Genomic DNA, 23,892 nt, shown 5'->3' on the forward strand with positions numbered 1-23,892 from the left:
CATTATTATGATCTATTAATCTAGGTGATTATCTCTCTGCCAATACTACACTGTCTTGATTACTGTAACTATTAAATCAATACAGTCATTTCTCTCACTTTATTCTTCTTTTTCAAGGTTGCTTTGGTTACTTTAATTTCTTTACCTTTCCATATAAAGTTTATAATAATCTTGTCTATATCTATGAAAAAAATCTTGCTAGGATTTGGATAGGGATTATTTTAACTGTACTTTAAATCTGTAATGAGGATAATTCGGCATCTTCACTATATTGAGTCTTCCAGTTCATGAATGTGGTATGCCTCTCCATTCATTTGGATCATCTTTGATTTCTTTCTCAGCATTTTATAGTTTTCATCATACAAATCTTGTACATGTTTTTCTAGATATATACCTGAATATTTTGATTTTTTTGAGTGATTTTAAATGGTATTATATTTTAAATTTCTGTGTTTATTGCTAGTATATAGAAATATAGTATATTGCTCTTGTAACCTTTTACCTACCCTAACTCACTTATTAGTTCTAGGAGGATTTTTATAGAGTCCTTTTGAGTTCAGCATACACAATCGTGTCATCTATAAATAGGGACAATTATCTTCCTTCATTTCTGACCATTATGCTTCTTATTTAATTTTCTTGTATTATTGTTCTGGCTAGAACTTCCAAACTTTTAAAAGGAATAGTGGGGACAAACATTCTTGCCATATTATTAATCTTAGAAGGAAAACATTCAGTATTTCAACATAAAGTATGATTTTAGTTGTAAGCATTTTTTAGATGAACTTTATCACATTGAGGAAATTCACCTCTTTTCCTGGTTTTTAAATCATGAATTAGTGTTGAATTTGGTCAAATGCTTTTCTGCATCAATCAATATAATCATGTGTTTCTTTTTTCTTTTTTAACATATTAATATAATGGATTACATTGATCAGTTTTTAAATATTGAATAAGCTTTCATCCCTTAAATAAATACTATTTGAATAGTTGATCATAGTTGATTAATGTACTTTTTTAGGTTTAATAATATATTTTATTTAAACCAATATATCTAAATAATACCATTTCAGGATGTAATGAATATATATTGTTAATGAGATATTTTATATTCTTTTTTTGTTCTGAGTCTTCAAAACTGTTATGTACAGATTTTACATAAAGCATATCCCAATTTAGACTAGTCACGAAGATTAATATATTTCTATATTGCTGAATTTCAAGGACTAACATTTTGTTAAGGATTTTTACATCTGTATTCATGAGGGACATTTGTATGTAATTTTCCTTTTTCTTTTTATTTTTTTGCACTCTTTTCTGGGTTTTGTTATCAGGGTAATACTGACTTCATAATATGAATTAGAAAGTGTTCTCACATCTGTTTTCTTGAAGAAATTTTGTGGAATCAGTGTTAAATCTTTAAATTTTAGAAGAATTTTCTCATGTAGTCATCTAGGCCTGGAAATTTTCTTTCAGGAGTTTTAAAATTATGAATGAAATTTCTTTAATAGTGATAGAGCTATTCAAATTATTTCATATTGGTTAAGCTGATAATATGTGCCTGTCAAGGAATTGGCCCACTCCATTTAATTTGTCGAATGTATTTGTTTAGAGTTGTTTGTAGCAGTATCTTATTATCCTTTTGATGTCTGCAGGTGTCTGAATATTGGACATTCTGTTCATTTCTGATATTGTATTTTGTCTTCTTTTTTTCTTTGTCAGTCTTGATACCAATTTTATTGTTGATTTTTTTCAAGAACTAGATTTTTGTTTCATTGATAATATCTGACCAATAAGCACATAAAAGTACATTCAACTTTAGGGAAATGCAAATTAAAACTCTCTAAGTTTCTTCTTCACAAACTAGAAGAACTAAAATAGAAAAGATTGGCAATACCAATTGCCGGAAAGACTTTGGAGCAAGTAGAATTCTCATGCATTGCTGGTGGGAATATAAAATCGTTCAAACATTGTAGAAAACAGTTTGGCAATTGTTTTTAAATGACATACTCTATGATCCAGCAATCCCACTCCTCTAAGTATTTATCCAAAAGAAATAGACAATTTATGTCTACAAAAAGTCTTGTACATGAATATTGATAACAGCTTTATTCTTAAGAGCTGAGAAGCAGGAAAAAAGACAAATATCCATCAACAGATTAATGGGTAAACACATTGGATATATTCATAAAGTGTAATGCAATAAAAGAGAATAAGCTGCTGACACAAGCAATAACATTGATTCATCTCAGAAACGCTCTGTGCAATCAAAGAAGGCAGACATTGTATACCTTATGTTTCCATTTACATGAAGTTCTACAAAAGGGAAAACTAAGATATGTTAATAAGATCAAAACAGTAGAATCTTATGTTGGGGGTGATTATTTGGGTTCTATAAATGCATATCTTAATTGGGGGGCTGGTTACATGGCTTTATACAATTGTCAAAATTAAAACAACTGCACACTTAAAATTTATGCATTTTTTCATATATAAATTATACCTCAGTTTTTAAAAAGTGATACTTTTACTGGCATATGTCTCCTTTATGTTTTAAGTTGATTTTGGTTTTTAATATGTGGAATTAGTGCTCTTTTATTTCAAGAAAATTTTACTGAGTTAAGGGTTTAAATGTTTTTCTGTTCTTTGATTTCATTCTTTGGTGACTCCTGTTTTCTGTGTGTGTGTGTGTGTGTGTGTGCATGTGTGTGTATAATTTTTTTAATCTTTTCACTTTCCTTTTTTTTCCTATTTTATCCTTTACACCTTCCTATACTTCATTTATTTACCTTACAGTGTATTTTTCTTTGACTATGTACCTTTTAATTCCATCATCCTTTCTGAAATTTTTTTTTCTTACTCTTGCTTGAGAACTGTCAGTTCTTTTTTTCTTTTTTTTTTTTAACAACTTCTTATTGTATAACCATTCAGTTTCTGAGCTTTTCTATTTCTTTTTGTTGTTGTTACTTCAGTCTTCTGTTTTCTTAATTTTTTTAGCTCATTTTGGGATATTAGAATTTAGTTTTCATCTTTTGTAGTTACACATTTTGGTGGTGATTTTATTTTATTTTTCCCTAGTTTGAATAAAATAGAGTTTCTATGACTTTTGTGAAGAGGTTGCTGTGGAAAATACAGAGATGGATCAAAATAGCTTTCAGTGCTTCACCACTCTAGGGGTACCTCTTCTCAAATTATGGGTTTTTATGTGTATCCATGTCTCCATCTCTGACCTAAGTCTAATTCAGGGAGGTTATCTTTTCCAGAAAACCTTGTGTTTCAAGATGGTGTTCAATCTGTAGATGATATATTTTGCAGTTATAAGATTTAGGGGGATCTCCTACCTCTTGACCTATTCATGCCCTCTAGTATTTATCTCGTCTTTATCTCCAGTATTCTTGCTCTGCTCATTTTTCTTTGACCTCCAGTAGTATTAATTCAGGGTGAGGTTCTATACTTCTAGATATTTCTGAAACCCTGGAGGTAGAGTTGCCAGATAAAATACAGATGCCTGGTATAATTTGATTTTCCAGTACACAACATTTTTTTTTAGTGTAAATATGTTCCATATAATATTTTATTTGCTGAATCAAGTAATTCTACCTGGAGGACATATATGACCACAACTGTTCCCCATCTCCCCTCCCCCCACTTAATGACCTTAGCCACTCAGTTTTTGCACCCACACGTGACTCCCCAATTTTGGCTGACCCTTCGAAGAATCTGAAGCCAGGATTCTGTTCAATGTGAGGGCCTTAACTTCTAGAAGTAAGTTTTATTTATGATCTAGAGGTTCTGTGACTCATGGGACTCATCAGACATTCCTTTTCATTTCCTGTGACTTCTATTAATCAGATCTTTTAATGGTTTGGACACATCCACTTGTATTTTGGGGTTTATATATGGCGATTCTTTGTCAACAAGTGTTGTTGAAGATACTATGTATTTTCTTTCCCTGCCCTTGTTGATATGTTTGGTTTCTAAAGAAAAGTTTTGAAAGAATAAAAAAAAAAAATTACCTAATTTACATCTCAAGTGTCCAGAAGCCAGAAGTCCAGAACCAATAACTTTTAAAATGATATTTTCTTGCTATTTTTCATTGTTTATAGGAACACAATAGATTTTTTGTATTGATCATCCTTCATTGTCCAACTCTTAATTAGCTCTAATAATTTTTCTGCCAATTCTCTTGTAAATAATCATATCATCTATGAATAATGAAAGTTTAATTTTTTTCCTTCCGAACTTTTTATTGATTTCTTATATTCTCCTGTGCTGCCTAAGTTATATAGTATAATATTGAATAGGAGAGGTGAGTAGTCTTGTGTCTATTCATTCAATTTTATCATGGGAATAATAATACCTACTTGATAGGATTATCTGAGGATTGAAAGAGGCAATGATGTAAATTTATTTTAGCAGTATTTAGAACATATTGAACTGGTAATAAATGATATTATTATTATCTGTAAATGTCAATACAATCATTCTATATTATACTCATAAATGTATAAAGTGCCAGAAAAAAAAATGAAAGGGCTTAGGAAATAATAATTAGAATATGTATGTGGATGCCTTCACAAATAACCATATTATTTTGGGATACTCTGCACTGACAGAATATGTTTGGAATTAAAAATAGATATATAGTGATTTATTTAATGAATTATGGTTTTCCATATCATTGTTTTCAAAAATAAAATATTTTCACATTAAAATATTTAAAATAAAAACACATATGTAAAGTACAGGATATTGCCACTTTCCTTACAATATGGGGTAAGCATATGATTTTATAGGTATGCATGGGAGGTGAAAGGACAGGAAAGGGAAAAAAATCTAAATGGAAAGGAAGACTCAGCTGAAGAAGCCAGAAGCAAATGGCTGGGTATATTATTTAGGAACAGTTGTGTGTATTACACACTGGGGACAGCTTTGTTGAAATTATGGTACAGACATTATTGATATATTATTGGACATTTGGATGGTAAACCCTTTAAAATAGTCACAACCTGTGTGATTTTCTAAAAAATCTGTAATATATTTGTAAAATAATAGAGTGTTTCAGATATTGATCCTGGCTTATAAATTTTCACATGGAATTGAGCCCTATTCTTGCTTATTTCTTACAGTGTTTTTAGTATTTCATTTACGCTTATGGTATTTTCATCAAAATGATTTGTGAAATCTCATTTTTTGCTGAAGAAATTCAGGGGACGTTTTCTTTTCTATAACTTGTAGTAAGTTCAACATATAGGTTAGGGTCTCTGGGATACCAACTCAGAGACAGAGATTTATATTCAGCAAGTTTATTGGAGTGTGCTCTTAAGAGCAAAGACAGGATTGGGTAGATGAAAATTTGGAACTGCAATGCAGTTCCAATCCTTTTATGTTATGGGGCACTCTAAAGCCATGATGATCTTTCATATATGTCCAAATTTGGGAGAATGATGGGCAGGCCTTTGTGTTCCCCCATGGACCTGTCATTGGCTGTATGCTGACTGTAGGAGTGGGACATGACCTTGAGTTATGCAGCTCCCTTGGACCAGGGGGCAATTCCTTGAGAGGGACTTAGCTGTGAGACATTAATTAGCCATGCTGGAAGAATAAGCACTTAATACTAAAGGGTAGATCTAGATGGTGCACCATGGATTCTCTTCAATCCATACCTTGCCCTACACAGATCCACCTGCTTCAGGTAGTACTGTCATCCAATTTGGAAACACTCCCTCTACTAGTTGATTTCTTTTCCAAAGTGAACTTATAAGATCAGCGGGACAAACTGCAGCTCTTGGAGTATGCTGCACTATCATTTTATCTATATTCTCTGGACCTTCATCTTCCTGTCTAGGCAGCTTACCTACTGGGTTAATCCAGACCCTCAACCATGAGGAATATAAGTCATTGTTCTCTATGCTTGTCAAGCCATGGTTACTTCTCTGATTCATTGTCATTAAAACTGGGTAGGGGATTAGCAAGAGATGCCCCACTGTTTCATATATTGCCCCTATCAAGAAGGTGATTCTTTTAATCACTGCTGGTCTCTTAGATCAAAGAATCAAAAGTGACTGAGTGGCAGCCATAGCTTATGTTTAGTGGAAATTTTGCTTTATCCTCTAGTGGAAGTATTTCCCTCTGGAACCCAGGACATCTGGATCCACAAAGGCTAATTTGTGGGGACAGGAAGGACAAATTCTCCAAATACATCACAGTGAGTGACAGTGAGCAGAGCTACTCCTGCTTTCGCTCCTCTGCTCCCAGATCCATGTATTCTACCTATTGAAGACCCAACACCATATCATAGTCATTCGTGTAGGGCATTTACTGCATCCTGTAGGAAGACACCTAGCCTTGTACAGTATCATCTCCGAGTTAGCACCCCATTTGAAAATTCAAAAGTCAGATGAGTCTGTCAGACTGACAATTTCTGGGTGCTATGACACCAATAGATCCCATAGGCATTTGTTAACTTCCATCCTTTCCTAACTATAAAGTGTGTACTTTCTATTAATGCAGTGCTTTGGGGAACCCTGTGTTGGTGAGTCAAACATCCTTCTGCCCAGATGAATCACTCCCACTTTTAGGATAGAAGGAATTCAATGTAATCATCTATCATAGACTGGCTGTTGGTCTTCTCAAGGAGTTGTGCCATGCTCGGGACTCAGCATTGCTCTGTTGCTGGCAGGTTAGTTATTCATCTATAGCTAAATAAGTCATCCCAGTTCACCACCAGTACAAAAGTTAATAGGTTTAGCACTACTGTATGCCAAGAGCTGTCATTATACCATCTATTCTTATCATGAGGTCCTCATTGCTAGGCATCAGGAAGTGATCTAGGTCCAAAATTCCCCTTTAATATCTGCTTTCCAGGACCACTCCTATTTTCAATCATTGTTAGTCAAGTATTTCTGTAGTATATTCGGAGGTGGAAATTCACATGCACGTTATTTATAGGGGAGTGTTCCCAGGGACAACACCTGTAATAGAGTGAGGGAAGCTAGACTGGTCAGATAAAGTTTAACTTCAGTACAGCCAACAGAAGCCTCAGATGATCCCATGTAGAGCTCTGAAACTGTGCTGTTCTTTCATAAATGTCCAGAATTAAGACAAGGGTCTGGGAGTTTTGAACTTTAGTATTAACCAGGCATGAGATGATGATTGTTCCTGGAGGTGAACATAAATCATAAGCAAGACAGCTCACTTTGACCAAGGGTAATTCCTGATAAGGAGCTTGGCTGTGATCTATCAACAGGCAACACTTCTGGCAGCTGGATAATGATTAGTGCTTCAGTCCTAAAGGGGCACCTAGGCAGTGTCCACCCACCAGACAGCATCCACTACAATCTGAGCTCCAAAATGCTTTATTTGAATAATACTTCTTTCAAATACATGTTTGTAATCTTGAAATTTTACACAGAAATAAGTTTGTACTGAAATAAATTGATAAAAGATTTTCAATTTTTATGTATGATCTATTAGAAAAAATATCATTTCCACGTGAATATGAAACTATTAGGGAATCAACAATAAATAGGGCACATGATTTTACAAACAGTTTGGATGAATTTTCACCATTCCTCACATTCACTTACCTTATAACACCTTGTAGCTTTTCATTTGCAAGGCATGTGTCTCTGCTAAGATTTATGTTCTGTATATCACTTACATGTGGAGTCTACAATATGACACAAATGACCCCATCTACGAAACAGAAACAGACTCACAGATATAGAGAACAGACTTATGGTTGCCAAGGGGGAGGGGATTGGGGAAGAGATGGAGCGGGAGGTTGGAGTTAGCAGATATAAGCTATTATATATAGAATGGATAAACAACAAGGTCCTCCTACTGTATAGCACAGGGAACTATATTCAATACCTTACAATAAACCATAATGGAAAAGAATATTCAAAAATAGAATATATATATATATATATATATATATATACACACACACACATAACTAAATTACTTTTCTGTACAGTAAAAATTAACACATTGTAAATCAACTATAATTCAATTTAAAAAATAAAGAGCAGAAATTTTAAGAAAAGATTTCTGTTCTATAGACAATGAGCAGGAAAAACTCTAAGGAGTCTATGTGGGCATCCAATCTAAGACCATAGCCTATTCTTAACACCTGGGTGAAATAGTCATAAATTTGATGAAGATATGATAACTATTTTAGAGCCAAATATAAAACTTGATTTCTTAGGCTGATTTGGACCAAATTCAATTTTACCCTTGAGTAGGAGAAAATATTTTTAAGAGGAAGATAGTTTTTAAAACTTTTATACTTGAATACCATGTTTAAGCTGAGAATTAGTCATTTTAGCCTTTGGGTGACTAAAAAAGCAAACAAAAGATTGGAAGAAACTCATATGTATAATGAAACATAACTATCCATTATTGGGACTTGCAGATCATCATTGTTTGACATTATTTTCATCTTTCTAGAAAGTTAATATCTATTAAGCCCTCATTCAAAAGTCATTTTAGTACTAAATGCAGATTAAGATATACACATCTGGGGACATTATTTTTACATACTCTCCAAGTCCCTGTCTACCAACAGCAACACATTTGATCACATAATGTCAGTCTTGCAAAGAATGTATCTACTTGATGGCTGTTAAGAAGGCTGATGTTTTTTTCTTAAGAGGCATTCCTTAAGAAATGGTGAATACATCCTTTATAAAAGAGGTTTTGTATAATGATACAAAAAGTGATTGCCAGTGCTAATACTTTTGGTTGATATCACTCTGCAATCATTGTATCCAATAAAAATGATTGACTGTCTGAAGTGGCTGACATAAGGAGTGAAACATTCTGTTTATTGCTATCACCATTTTTGGGCTACCGAATGGGCACTGCAGCTAACACTTGTAATGTGAGAAAGGGTCTACTTCTCCAAAAAAATAATAGTAAATCACCTTGCCTTCATCTAGGAATGTTAGTTTCAAAATTAGATAGAAATAACAATATTGTCCAAATTATAGAGGTAGATTCATTATGGAGATAGGGCTTGAACCCAGGTCTCCTAACTTCTAGATACACCTTTCTATGAAGTAACTAATTTAATAAATAATGATAATTTTATTTCTAGAAAAAAATAGGCAAATTGATGTAGTATATCAAGATGTCTTAAAATTCAAAAGGAAATACCTATACTAAAAGTCAGTCTGAAAGAGTCTGTTAGATCCAGTCTACTTAACATACACTGTATTTATAGCACTTGGCCCTTGTGGGAAATTAGTTGACAGTTAAAAATATTTTTTAAAAAATGAAAACCTCAATATTAATGCATTAGTTTCCTATTGCTGCATAACAGATTACCACAAACTTAGAGACTTAAAGTAACACCAATTCATTTATTCTCTCACAGTTCTGTAGGTCAGAAGTCCAGGTGGGCATGGCAGAATATTGTGCTTTGGATCTAAGGAGACAGAAATCAAGATAGTGACTGTCCTGGGCTCAGGTCTGGAGCCCCTGGGGTGCAGTCTTCATCCAGCTCATTCAGGTTTTTGGCAGAATTCAATTCCATTTGATTGTAGGAATGAGGTCCTCATTTCCTCGCTGACTATTTGCTGGGGATGGTTTGCAACTTCACGTGCTTGATATCTCTCCGACTTCCCCTTCTGCCACCAGCCAGAAAAAGCTATCTGCTTTACAAGACTCATGTGATTAGATTAGGCTCACCTGGATAATCTCCTTTATTTTAGGTCAACGCTGCCTATGGCATAACACAGTCACAGGAGTAATAATTCATCATATTCCCAGGTTCTGGGGATTAGGGTCGGATATATTTGAGAGGCCATCTTTCTGCCTACCACAATTAAGAAATAAAAAAATAAATGAATTTAAGAAAATTGCTAAATCGATTTTTCAAAAACACCCTTTGTTGATTTGTATTCCATTTATGAATAAAATTTTGCACATGAAACCAAAAGCTTAATTAATTAGGTAAACCTATAACTTTACCTTTGTGTTCTTAAAAGCTAGAAATGAAATCAAAAAGACATTTGTATTGGATACTATTACTATTATTTTCAGAGTATCCTTTACACAGCGAAAAGATGTGTAACTTAAAACTGAATTATGCTCTGCATTGGACCAAGTTCTTGTAAGAGACTTTCCCTTTTAAACCAACTAATAAAAAACATAGTTCTAATATATCATGATGATTCATTTTAGCTCTTCTGAAGGTAAGTTTCTATATTCAATGCTTCTGTCTTATGCAGTATGCATTTCAATACAGATATTTAATTAATTAAAAATCTAGTGATTTTACGTTTTCCACTCTAATATGGTTATCTCTTTAAGAGGCTTTGTTTATGTGGGCTTCTTAGCTTCTTGAGCCCAACATACCAGTATAGCAAGCAGTATTCACCAAATATGGTATGACTAAGCTTTTACTATTGACAGTATCCAATCAAGAAGGCAGGTATTCAGAAGATATATCACATGAAGTATTGGTAAATGTCTATCCTGTCACTTACGTAGGCAGAAAAAATATTCGCTCAGTAAAAATCTTGTTGCAAATTGTTTTATCCAAAAGCAAGTTAGGAAGCTGTATTGAAGTAATTTTAAATGTTTGGGAGAACTTTACACTCACCCCATACTTACAGTGTAATGTCATACAAAGCACCCAAGAGAAATGAAGCTTCCTTAATATTTCAGCCTAAATTAAGACCAAATATATATATATGCATACATATATATATATACACATACATATATGTATATATATAGAGAGAGAGAGAGGGAGAGAGAGAGAGAGACCTGTATCTGTACTTAGATGTTTTTAAACCAAGCACAGCAAGTAGACATTTTTAAAGGTTATATTAATAGATTTACCATACCCCAATTAGGATAATTTACATATTTTAGAAGGTTGTTTACCTCACTATAGTCTTGCTTTGAAGTTGAGATGAAGGCTAAGGGGATAGAAAAGTGAAGAAGAGATTAAAACCTTTCTGGTTGAAAGAGACAAGATATTTTCTAATTTCAAAATGAAAAAAATGGTAGATTATGCTTATTCAATCAAAATTCTCAACCACCACACATCTACCACATCTTAGTGAAGCATATTTATATAAATTTTGAAAATGCCATTGTTAACTTTCTACTTTTAACTCTTTTTTTTTTTTTTTTTTTTTTTTTTTTTTTTTTTTTGCGGTACGCGGGCCTCTCACTGTTGTGGCCTCTCCCATTGCGGAGCACAGGCTCTGGACGCGCAGGCTCAGCGGCCATGGCTCACGGGCCCAGCCGCTCCGCGGCACGTGGGATCCTCCCGGACCGGGGCACGAACCCACGTCCCCTGCATTGGCAGGCGGACTCTCAACCACTGCGCCACCAGGGAAGCCCTACTTTTAACTCTTTAGAGGGCCCTGCTTTCCTTATTTGAATATTCTTAATATTTTACATAATACTTTTCTTCCTTCTCAAGACATAGATGTTTTACATTTCCAATGAGACCACTAACACTGTATATTTTTCCTCTTTTATGTTCCTTAAGTTGAATCTTGCAGGTTGTTTGCAAAACACTACATCTGATTTGTGTGCTTCCTCCATGGATGGTCTGGAATCTTTTATACTTACTTTGGGTGTAATACTAAATTACTTCTCTGTTTAGCTGAATATGTATAGTCTTACTGAAGGAAAGGGTTGAGTATTTCTCTAGAAAACAAGACACACATAAGAAGTGTTAAATAGCAGTTATTCACTTTTGCATATTAAAGGAAAAAAAATTTAGGATGTGCATAGGTTATAGTGGCAGACAACTCTGCCTGCCAACCCCCATTCTCTGCTAAGAGAATCCCAATATTGTTCAGATATTTGGACAGTCAGCAGAGCTCTCAGTGGGATCTGATCCTCTCTCAGGTCCAGGGGATGAATTACAATTGGTATAAAACAACCATGATAATCCCAGTCCTCTTTGTTAGTGATTGGGTTCAGGAAAGTAGGCATGTGACACAGTTTCACTTAATGAGACGTAAGTCTGCTGAGGGCATTTGGGAATTTTTTTCTTTCCTGAAAGAACAAAGTGTTGCAGAAAGAAGGGATCTTTCCTTCCCAGCACGTTTCTGCTTGCAGGGTGTGTTAACTATGTGAGAATTTGAAAGGAAACCCCAAAGGTATAAATCTAGAGCCATGGCAACACAGAGCCGACAGCACTTCACTTACAGACTTCATGTATGAAAAAAGGTTTTAAAAACCCTAGTATTTAAACCACCTGTAGTTCAATATTTATTACTTACAACCAAAAGCATTCCTAACTAAATCTCTTTTTTGTTTTGTTTTGTTTTGTTTTCATTTTATCCATCTTACCAAAGTGATCCTGAAGCTAGTAATTTCAGTCTTGCTTTTGAGATAGTAAATGAAAAGGTGTTTGGCAAATTGAAAAAACAAAGGGCTTCTAAGATGAGAAAAATATTATGTAGTTTTTTCATTATTAACATGTACATATGTATTAGCATCTATAAATTTGGAACTACATTCTCCACGTGAATACTGCAGTCTAAAAAGTAGCCAAGCACCTAGTTATTCTAAATATATATTTATGTTTACATGTGGCTACTGAGTTGAACAGTGCCTCACTGATTTGTCTCTATTTGCTACAACTGCTACACAGTTAATTGGATCATCTGTGTGATATTCAGAAGTACCCTCTAGATGACTGTAAAGAATATAAAGACATGTGGGGAACTAGCTACCCTATTGAGCAGGTTGAACAGGCAGACTTTATTTTTGATGCATTAGCAAGACTATCTTTTTGAAAAGAAATTGTGTACTATGTACGACTTTTCTGAGCAGAACTTCCCAATAGTGTCACAGCTAATAGTTTACAGATGTGCTGGCATGTTGAACTCTTCAGGAGCCTGGAGTGGCCAGAGCCCCTGAGTCAGTCATGTTCAGTTGCAAACCAACTCCTTTGTTTATGTTATTGAGCCTTACAAATAGTACCTTTGTCTATGTGTGCCATGAGTTCTTTTATAAAGCACATTTGAAAGATTATAAATCAATATATGGATAATGCATCTTTTTAAATTAAATATTTGTTATACAGAGAGGAGACTCAACGTTTTTAGGTATCCTAGGATACATTAATCAACTGGAACCACACATGTATTCAAAGTGGTCATAATAGTCATAAAATATATAAATATAGCTAAAGATAATGCTTTCAACTCAATCTATGGGGTCAGATATGGCAGTATTCACTCAGGGTTTAATGCTAAAAATTGCTAAACTGCTAAAAAGTGATACTGAAGAATATTTGGATTGACATATAATAAACAATTGGTAGTTTAAGACCTTTCTAAATTTTCAAGGTAATCGCAATGGCTGATAAATTTAGGACTGCTATTTATTTATTATAATTTTTAATATTTTAATGATATCATATAATTCATTTTTCCAACTAAATATTATTAGTCCATTATATTGATAATAACTATCACCTGCTTTTCCTCTTCCTTGCTTCTGAATAAAGAGTTTCTTGAATCGTATCTTTTCCTAGGTATTTAACTCATTTTGACAATTTTTTTTTTACAAGTCTGGAAATATTCAGGACTCTAAATGTATTGATTTCTGCATCCTAGAACTTTATGCAATAACTTCTGAAAACAATAAAACAACTTTATATTGTTAGAATGCTGGAAATAACCTAAGAACAGGAATTCATAAAACAGGAATATTTTTATTTTCCAGCAAAGACTTTCACAGCACTTACATAAGGCGTATAAGTAGAACAAGGTATTTATGTTTGCATTCCATTCAGAGGTTAGCAATGGACTGATTCTGAAGCAGTGATATAATTGCCCCAAAAAAGTGGATCTTAATTTTGAAGATAATTACATTTCTCCACAAATACTTAGGTATTATACTCTTCAGGGTTACATTTCAAAGACAGGTCAATGGAAAACAGAAGAGAAGATTTGGGTGGGTGTATTAGTTTCCTAAGGCTGCTGTAACAAATTTTCACAAACTTGGTGACTTAAATCAACAGAAATTCATTCTCTCACAGTTCTGGAGTTCAGAAATCTGAAATCAGTATCACTGAGCCCAACTCAAGGCTCATACGACCTCCAGAGACTCTGGGGAAAATCTGATTCTTGCCTCTTTCAGAGTCTGGTAGCTACAGGATTCCTTGGCTTGTGACCACATTAATATAACCTTTAAATCTGTCTGCTCTGTTCATATTGTCTATTTATTTGTGTAAAATATCCATCTGCCTCCCACTTACAAGAGTACACCCAGAGTATCCGGGATAATCTCCCCATCTCAAAATCTTTATCAATCACATCTGCAAAGACTTTTTAAAATTAATTAATTAATTTATTTAGCTATATAAAGTAACAAGTAATATTCACAAATTTCAGGTCTATGGGAAGTTTGGGACATCAAAGTAATGGAGTAAAAAAAAAACAGTATTAGATTTACAAAAATTTTTGAATTCACATGGTAATAGTTTTTTTTTAAAAACAATGCATTCTAATGTCATCTTGACCATGATTTTCATATTCCTACATAACCAGAACCAGAGGCAATTTCATTTTCTTTAGTGTTACTAGGCTAGTCCAAGAAACTTCAGCACAGGAAGAACCATTCTTATTAGAATTTTAAACCATGATTTCAAAAACCAGGAATATCAATAAATATCACTTTTAAATTGTTTGCTAACTGGAAAAAATGAATAATCTTTTTTGATGTCACTTCTAGACACAAGGTGTGATGACTGTGACAATAAACACAAATTGCCTTTTTAATAGATTGAAGATTTTTTTCTCTCACGTATCACTTTCAGATCTATGTATTACACATCTACATCTTAAAACCCTGCTATACAAACAAATATACATGAATAAATTACTATATGATTGGGGGTTTTTTAAGATTTTTTTTTGATGTGGACCATTTTTAAAGTCCTTATTGAATTTGTTACAGTATTGCTTCTGTTTTATGTTTTGGTTTTTTGGCCCTGAGACATGTGGGGTCTGAACTCCCCACCCAGGGATCGAACCTGCACCCCCTGCATTGAAAGGGGAAGTCATAACCACTGGACCACCAGGGAAGTCCCTACTATCTGATTCTTAATCTGTACAGATTTCAGCTTTTAAAAGTGTAGATTGGTATTTTCTCACTAGTTCTTATGTTTTATTAGCCTTTCAAATCTCTTATTTGCATATGTCAATTAGGATGTTCCTATATAACTTGATTAATTATTATTTAGTACCAAAAGTTCTTTCAATGGAATCCTTCTAGCCTTAGGGCTGTGGGGCCGTAAATATCTTTCTCTGAAATATGTTGCATGAGTTAAAAGGAAAGAAATTAGTTCTATACAGTTGTCTTCATGCTGAATGAGTATCTTTTTTTTTCAATCTAAGGGAATTATTTTCCACTTTTTGCTTCAAGAAGAATAGAATGCCTTTGGGGATTCAGTTTTTATTTAGAGTTGCATAAAATTTAATAGCCATGTTTATATGTTCATTAAAATAATGCCTGTTGGATATTCCAACATTTATAGTCTGTCTTAGAAATAGTCCATTTAAGCAAAATATTTTCAGATATGATTTAATATGTCAAACTAAACTAAAAATTTTAAAGCAAAATCAAAATTTATAGTAATTGATCAAAATAGAACAATAGGAAAAGCGCAAAATTAAATAGTAGAGAATTAGTTGACTAACTCACTGCACTGCATCTTTGCATTGTAACATGTTACCGAATATTCAATGAGACATTTTAATCAAGTGCAAAAAAATCAGGTAACAGAATATAGAGCAGGATTCCTATTTAAACATATATGACTGAAACATATTCATAGAAAAAAAGTGTATATGGGAACATATACAATAAAATGATGCCAGTGATTATATCTAAGTATGGTATTTTCTCAATTTCCTGTCTATTATGTTCAAAATTTTAAAGATTTTCTACAATAAGAAATTTCTGTAATTGAGGGAAAATATAATCTTATTATAAAATGGTTGCCATTAAAACGTGTGCATAAACATAGAATCACAAGGAAACTTGAACATAATAGCAGCACTGGTAAAATAGGAAGGTAGAAACCTGCCTGTCTAAATGATCTGCAGTGTGATCTATGATTAGAATTGGATTTTTATCAGATTCTGGCTAATTATCAAGCTAATAATTGTAATAGTAGTGTATTTTATTTAGCTATTTCTTTTAAGTGAAAGTTTATATAGCATGAAGTAGATGTAACAGGATTTATGAATTAGGAGACAGGATTTACATCATAAAGCAGACTGTCACTGGTCATAAGATGATCAAGAATTAGAAAATAAGCTGCTTTATTTGGGCCACTTTTGTTCTTTTTTATTATAACAGTGGATGAGAAAGTGATGAGAATGCCTAAGCAGATTAAATGATGCTGATGTTGAAAATGAGAAAATAAAGCTAAAATATAATTAACTTTGAGCAAAAGGTGACTATAGTCCAATCATTTTGACCAGGGATATTTGTTTTATGGGTATACATGTATATCTGTTCAAATATTCTCACTGTCAGTATTAAAACACTAGATTGTTAATAATTCTAAAATGTTGCTTAAAGGAGTTGTTTTAAAGACAGATTTGCTAATACAGTGCTTCTTAGGAATGCTTCTATCATAGTTCATTAGAACCGATTACATTATTACTTTCATACTAGCAGCAAAATATCAGTGATATTGGTAAACTGATATGAGTGTTGCTTTCTAGTAAAAAATAATGATACCTGAAAATGTTCCTATGGATTACACCAACTGCATATCAGTGGTAAACATAAATCATTTTAGGGGAGTAAGCAACTCAGTTACATCTTGTAATGTTTCTCTACAGCATCTGTTATAGTCACTTGCATCCAGCTGGTGATTAATAAATATGAACTGATTCACTGCCCCAACTCTTTTTCTAATTAAGCACTTATGAAATGTGGCTGGTACTTGAATTGTACTAGGCTCTTTCGTCTTCTAAACATCGGCCCCCAACCTTTTTGACACCAGGAACTGGTTTCGTGGAAGACAATTTCTCCATGGACCAGGGGTCTGGGGGGTGGGAGAGATGCTTCAGGTGGTAAGGCGAGCAATGGGGAGCGGCAGATGAAGTTTCACTCACTTGCCCACAGCTCACCTCCTGCTGGGTGGCCCCGGTCCGTGGCCCAGGGGTTGGGGACCCCTGTTCAAATAATTATGATATTATTGAATAATAGTTCTCTAAACTGTGGTAGTTTTAAAGAGAAAGTCACTAATATAATTTAAACCAGTTATATATATTTGCATATGTGTTTATTAAAGGTGTCACACCACTAAAGGTGATAGTTCTCTTTTGTAAACTTTAATGAAGTAGAGTGCATTGTAGGCTAACCGGTTTGTAATTAAATATGCAATAAAATGAAAATAATGTAAATAAATGCAAAGATATAGAAGGAACATTTATTATGTTCCCTCTGGACATATCCTTTTGGATTACTCTAGGAGAAATGGGATAAAAAAGAACAAAATCATTACTAAAAATAACATGAAACAGCAACTCATAAGGTATGATATAGAAAATGCTTTATAATTATATAGTATGGTCAACCATAAATAATAAATTGTTGTTTTAATGAAACCAAATGAAAAAAGGTTTGCTTTATAAAATGTCATCCATCTATCAATATTGGCATTCATGTATCAATAAAGAAACTTATTCTAGGGAAGAACATGTTTCATTAAGGAATAAAGTCTAGATTGCAAGTTCAACTAGGTGGAAAAATATTTTGCAAAAACTAATGTAAAAAGTATATATTTTTTTAGTATTCTAAGGAGATTAAAATCTAGGGATTATTGCCGTATTACTGAAACAAGGAGAGGGGATGATATAACATAATCATCGTAATAAAAGACTATTTTACATTTGAGGAAACTGAAGAGTAGTGAGACTTGCATGTAGCCACAGAGCTCCTAAGTGATGCAAACTTTAGGTCCCAAGTTCTTAATATTTATATGCAATTTATTTGCATGTGACCCATTATCTTACCTGTCTTTGCCTAAAATTATTAATTTGGGGGACTAAAGCATAATTTTCAAAGCTTCCTTTTTTAACCAAACTAAGTATAATTTACATTTACACATACACATAAATGCATAACTTAGTATGAGTGATATCTAAATTTATCTGGATGAAAATTCCAAATTCTTATTATACATTCAACATATAATGAAATAGTGATGATGCCATGTGTACCACATAGACACAGATAATATTTTGAGCATTTTATCATCTGAAAATATAATTTCAGTGTCAAAATAGAAAAGCTATAGCTTTTCTATTGACATTATTTAATGCCTCGTCAGGAAACCTAACTACCAATGACAAATTTTCAGGAATATATAATATATGTTATACAGTGTATTTCATCCGCTCTTACCAAATATTTCATTTATCCTCCTACTTTGTTTTTTAGTAAATAGTGCTTACTTAGCTCTCCATTATAAATAAGGTAGGGAAAGTGTGTCACCAGGAACGAAGAACATGATCAAACACTTCAGTCAATCATACTTTCATTCTTTCTTACACTCATATAAACCAAGTCACAGGAACTTACAAGCATTTTCTTTTCTCACTTACTTACCCTTAAAGTGGGACCCAGCACTTCATTATATTTCTAAAACTAATATCCAAATCTGCAAAACAACCCAATAAATCTAGATTTTAATATTTAAAAATATTTGTGAACACGTTTCTACTTTATAATACAGACCAAATTTAGACATCTCATTAGATCTCTGCTCTAAAACTTAAGTTCCACGCCCCAGCCTGCTTAGCTTCCTGACCCTATTTCCAGTACGCAGCCTTCACTTCTCAAACCCCTTCTTTTGTGTTGGATCATTTAGTTTTGCTCTTATTATGTTCTTACAGAGCAGTGCACATATTCAACAGTGAGATGAATGCATCCCCCGGAAAACAGCTGAGTCAGTGTTTATTGCTATATAAACATCATTTAAGGCTCTCAGTCCTCACACTACATGAATGATCATAGAATTCTCATAAAAACCAGATCTGGGATGGGTGGAAGCAGTTCTGCTTCTGAAAATAGTTAAGATTTTTTTCTGTATTGTTCCTCATTCATTGATTGACTTACAAGATATTTACTGAGTACCTGTTTTGTACAGAGTACTAAGTTAGCAACTTAGAGATATAATCATTAATTGAAAGAGTCTTTTCTCTCAAGGAGCTTATCATTGTGCACTGGGGAAAATATGCAAATAATTAGATATAAGACATTTGGAATGAAATTCGAGTAAGCAAGATCTTATTGGAACACAAGGCAGGGATACATCATTTCTAATTGGATATCACTCAAGAGATGATATTTATATTGACTTCTGGAGAAAAATAAAAAAAAATTGATAGATAGTAAGAGGAGTACTTTGGGAAAGTAAAATTATTAAAATGAAAATTATTAAAAGATAAAATTATTAAAATGGCACAGAGGTGAGAAATAGCTTTCCATGTACATGGAGCAACAAGTAATCCAATGTGTCCATAATCCATAATGACTTGAAAGATGGACTGAAACGTGTGTCTGAAAATATAACATGGTACAAGATCATGGAGGTCCTTTAACTATAAAATAAAGATTTGGAACTCATATAAAGAATGGGAGCCATTGGTATTCATTTAGCAGAGAAATGACATGGTAGCCTCTTGTTCCATTTTTTTTAAGTTAACACCTGCTGCTTTCTTTGTTTACTTCAACCTTCCACCATGGCCTTTCTAATCCCCCACACTGCTGTTTGGTAAAATCCATAAATTAGTTTGGTTCACCTCTTATGGAAGGTGTTTCACCTCTTCTGTTAGACGTTGCAGGACTACCTTTTCTCATCATACTTTATACACGTTTCCCATCTTCTTTCCTTGAGCTCAGACTATATACCCTTTTATGATTTTTGTATAAGAATCATCTCTTTCTAATCTACCTTTCTCACTTGACTTGAATTCAGGGAGAATTTATCATTGGTCTTTGTATCCTCAGTGTCTTTCTAGCATGTTTCCTTCTAAGGACTTAATAAATTTTGGTTAACTGAATGCTCAGAACTGTGTTTTGGTAAGAAAATTTTGCCATTGATGAATAAAGCACACTGAATAGAAGACAGAATAAAATTAGAGATAATAACTAGATGGTCACTAAAGTGGGAGATCATGAGAAGATAAAATAAGAAGGTGAAAGGATAAATGGAAAGAAGATGCCAAAGAGAGAAGCTGATTAGATGGGACAGAGGTATGAAAACTGATTTGAAGATGACCCTAGGTAACTTGGGGAAAGGCTACATGTTATCAAACATTGGGTTGATCTTGCTAAAGGAAGATAAGAGTTCTCTTTTAAATGGGTTGTAGTTGATATATCTACTGGGGCATCATTTTTTAAGATGTCTAGAAACCACAACCATTTCCTCTTAAAACAGAAATGTGGACTACTATTTCTTTTGTCTAAAAACCGGAAAAATTATCCCTAAGCAAGTTTGAGCTGTAATACTATAAGAGTCCATTACAGTGAGGAAAAAAATCAAACTAGAGATAAATGTACATCTCATCCTGTTCCTTAGAAAGAAACAATATCTAGTATTTTCCACTAATCTTTAGATTTGGTGTTCAAAAGTTCAAGTTCTGTTTAAATCTTACTCAGTTGATTCAAAATTAATTATGTTATTTCTCTCTTGCTTTTCTACAGTATGCTGTCTGGCTAGTCCTCTGGGTTACGTGGAATGTGTTTGTTATCTGCTTCTATTTGGAGGCTGGGGACCTCTCAAAGGTAATTTGCCATCTGATTTGCCTGAGTCATCAGTTGTGTGTTAACAAGCCTCTTCCTAAGTAAGGCATAGTCTCACCCTGCTCTTGTCACTTAGATGCACCTCGAATGAAGGTAAATTGAAAGATGTCCTCATCTATCTCTCTGCATTTCTACCATCAAAGAAACATTGCAGTGTGTCACAAAAATGTCATTTTATTATTTTAAGCAAAACTAAATGAAATATTGATTATTACGGTGACCATACTGTGTACTTTTAAAACACTGACTTGTAAGAGATTTCTGAAGCAGAGTAGGAAGTTTTTCAGAGATAAAATCTTGAAGATTTTTGAAATCACTTAGTTGGCTTATTACTCTGCTAAAGACTTTCCTGACGGGACCCAAATAGCAATGTAATAATTCAAATAATTGGTGGGTTTTAGTTGAATAAAACTGTTACCAGAGGGATATGATTTATTACATAAATGAATAAAATAGACATTTTATTCTAAATTAATCTAGGAAGGACTTAAAATACTTACATTTTCATTTAGGTTTCTTTATTTTGTGCTGTCCTTGTATGAGTGTCTGTATGTATGTGTGTTTGCATGTGTCTTGTTATTATATTTCTAACATAAATGCGTTACTATTGAAATAATGCAGTTTGTAGATCTCTAAAACCAACATTCTTCTTCTTTTGGAATGCAATTAACAGCAAATAAGTCAAATGAGATAATCCATTCAAAGTAGCAGTAAATCTTGCTTGAGACACTTGAGAGGGTTGTAACCTTGTATTTCTTCATATTAACTTTACAAGATAGAGATTGTAAAATGTTCTTTTACCTCTCTATCCCTTAGATCAGAAAAACCCTGCAAAGATGTTGATATTTTTAAAACCCAGAGATGATAACCTGCTTTCAAAGGCTAAAAGAGCTAAAAAGTCCCCAGAAACTACTTTTGCAGGGTTATATATCTTGGTGGGCAGGGATGATGGTAATACACATTTATAATCTAGCATACAGGAGTTTCCCAAAGCACTCTGAGCATTTTCAAGTATGTTTATTTATTATTTAACTATGATATTGAGTATAAATAATCTTAACTTTTTTTTTCAATTTCAAATGATGAAAAGTAAATGACGCTATCATATGAAATAGACCCAAGACTTCTGGACCTGTAGTTTTATGAGCAGATTTTGGACAAGTCTTTATTGTGGCCCTCGGCAGTGTCTGCTCTGGTGGATGGCACTTCTGTATTCTTGCCGGTCATCATACTCCACACTCTCAGCAGCAGGCAGTCCTTTCCTGAACATACCATGACCAATGAAAAAGAATTGTTCAGGTGGCTCTAGGAAAGACACTTCATTTTCTGCTTAAAGCTCACATTCCCAGGACTTGAATTCCTTATCCAATTTATATATCTTTGCTGTATAATCCACTTTGTTCAAAGAGATTCCTCACTAAAATGACTTTTAATGATATTTTCAATTTTAAATAATCACCTTAATAATTGGAGGACAGGTATTCAGGCATATTGGCTGAGTAAGATGATCTAGCAGATCAGAGTTTGTTTAATATTAAAAAAAAAAGAGGGAGAAATCTGAGCCAAGCTGGCTGCACAAATGTGTAATTTTTCTCACTGCTCCATGTGATGACTGCAGACACAAAATAAAGCTTATGATCCCATGACCTTGGACATGGGCATTGAAACCATAATGAGGACACATCCTAAAACATTAGAGTTGAAGAGAGTTGCAACCCAAATGACTAAGAATTCTTCTAATGCACACAGGCAGGTAATGACTATCCCATGGCAGTGAAGCAGTTAATAATATTTCCTTTTCTTTTCATCTTATAAACCAAGGCTAGACTCTGCAGAGCACATGAAAATTTAATAATTTCCTTTTAACAAATAATCTAAAGGAAAACCATAAAGGGCAAAGTTATATTGTTAGCTGTACTGGGATTTTCCTCCCTTTCCTGCTCAAAGGGTTTGAGAAAGGTATATTTATGCCATTTAATTCTTTAGCTTCTGCAACTGTCTCACATTCTTCAAGTAACAGAGTGCCAGAAATAAGCAATGGTGATTGAAAAATGTACAGATATATGAAAGCTCAAAAATGGGACTCCTGAAACTGCTGATAATACTTAGGTTACAGAATATAAACCACTTTTTTCCCTCACCTCACCCAAAAAATAAAATAATTTGACCATAAGAATGGGTCAGTTTGTTTTAGGCTGAGGGACAAATATGGGAAACAGAATCAGGGAGGAAATTCTGTGGTCTTTATATATGTGAGAGAAGTGTTTGTTTCCATAAAACATTTTGTAAAGAAGTGATTTCTTCATAATGAATATTGGCAAGAAATGATAAAAAGCAGTAAAATATTAAGGCAAACTTGAGTTACCCGTTAGAGTTTAGAACTTTTTGTTGTCCTTTTCCAGTGTCTTTTCTGCTTTTTCTGCTAAACTATCTGCCATGTACTTATGAGAGAAATAGATATTAGCATCATTAATGAAGCCAGTGTGTACCTTCAGGAATGAAACGGCTTAATTACAATAATATGGCACACAGGATTGACCTGGTTGATATTCAATTTTCTTTGTACCCATAATTGTATAGAAAATATATTTTTTCATCAAAAATTCTGTGTAAATCCAACATTATTATTACAATATTTATTAACATATTTTAATGATTATCCCCATGAGATTGAAGGAAAAATAAAACTAATCAACCAGAGAAATTTCTTTTTAAAAATTTTATCTCAATGATATTAATAAAATATTGGGAATGTCATATAAATTAGCACATAATATGGTAGGAACAAATAAACGTATACATTGTGTAATAACTATTTCCACACTATTTATATTAATGTTTTAGATATTAGTGTTATAACTAAATATCCTGAAGCATCCTACAGATTCTTACTTTCTGAGGTGATATTTTAATAGATGTTCTGTTAATGAAATGGAGATAACATTAAATGAAACAGAGATAACATTAATTTGTAACCCAAAGTGTTTGATAACTTTGTAGGCAACTGCCTTTGAGCATTAAATGTGACCTGGACTATTGGATTAATACTTTTGAGAATGCCTGATGTAAAAAGCC

The 23,892-nt window shown here is 33.3% G+C and overlaps 1 protein-coding gene across 2 annotated transcripts in view; it reads left to right on the top strand.

Moving 5' to 3' along the window:
- NKAIN2 (sodium/potassium transporting ATPase interacting 2) overlaps window positions 1–23,892 on the top strand; it is a gene marked incomplete at both ends in the record, with an annotated part of 975,603 nt that overhangs the window by 501,777 nt on the left and 449,934 nt on the right. For both annotated transcript variants that reach the window (XM_079716233.1, XM_079716234.1), the window contains one exon: window positions 20,719–20,799. In XM_079716233.1, coding sequence (XP_079572359.1) covers window positions 20,719–20,799 — 81 coding nt within the window. The remainder of the gene's footprint in view (window positions 1–20,718; window positions 20,800–23,892) is intronic.

Source organism: Hyperoodon ampullatus (genome assembly GCF_949752795.1).
Source record: "Hyperoodon ampullatus genome assembly, chromosome: 12".
In the NCBI taxonomy this organism is placed as follows: Eukaryota; Metazoa; Chordata; class Mammalia; order Artiodactyla; family Ziphiidae; genus Hyperoodon; species Hyperoodon ampullatus.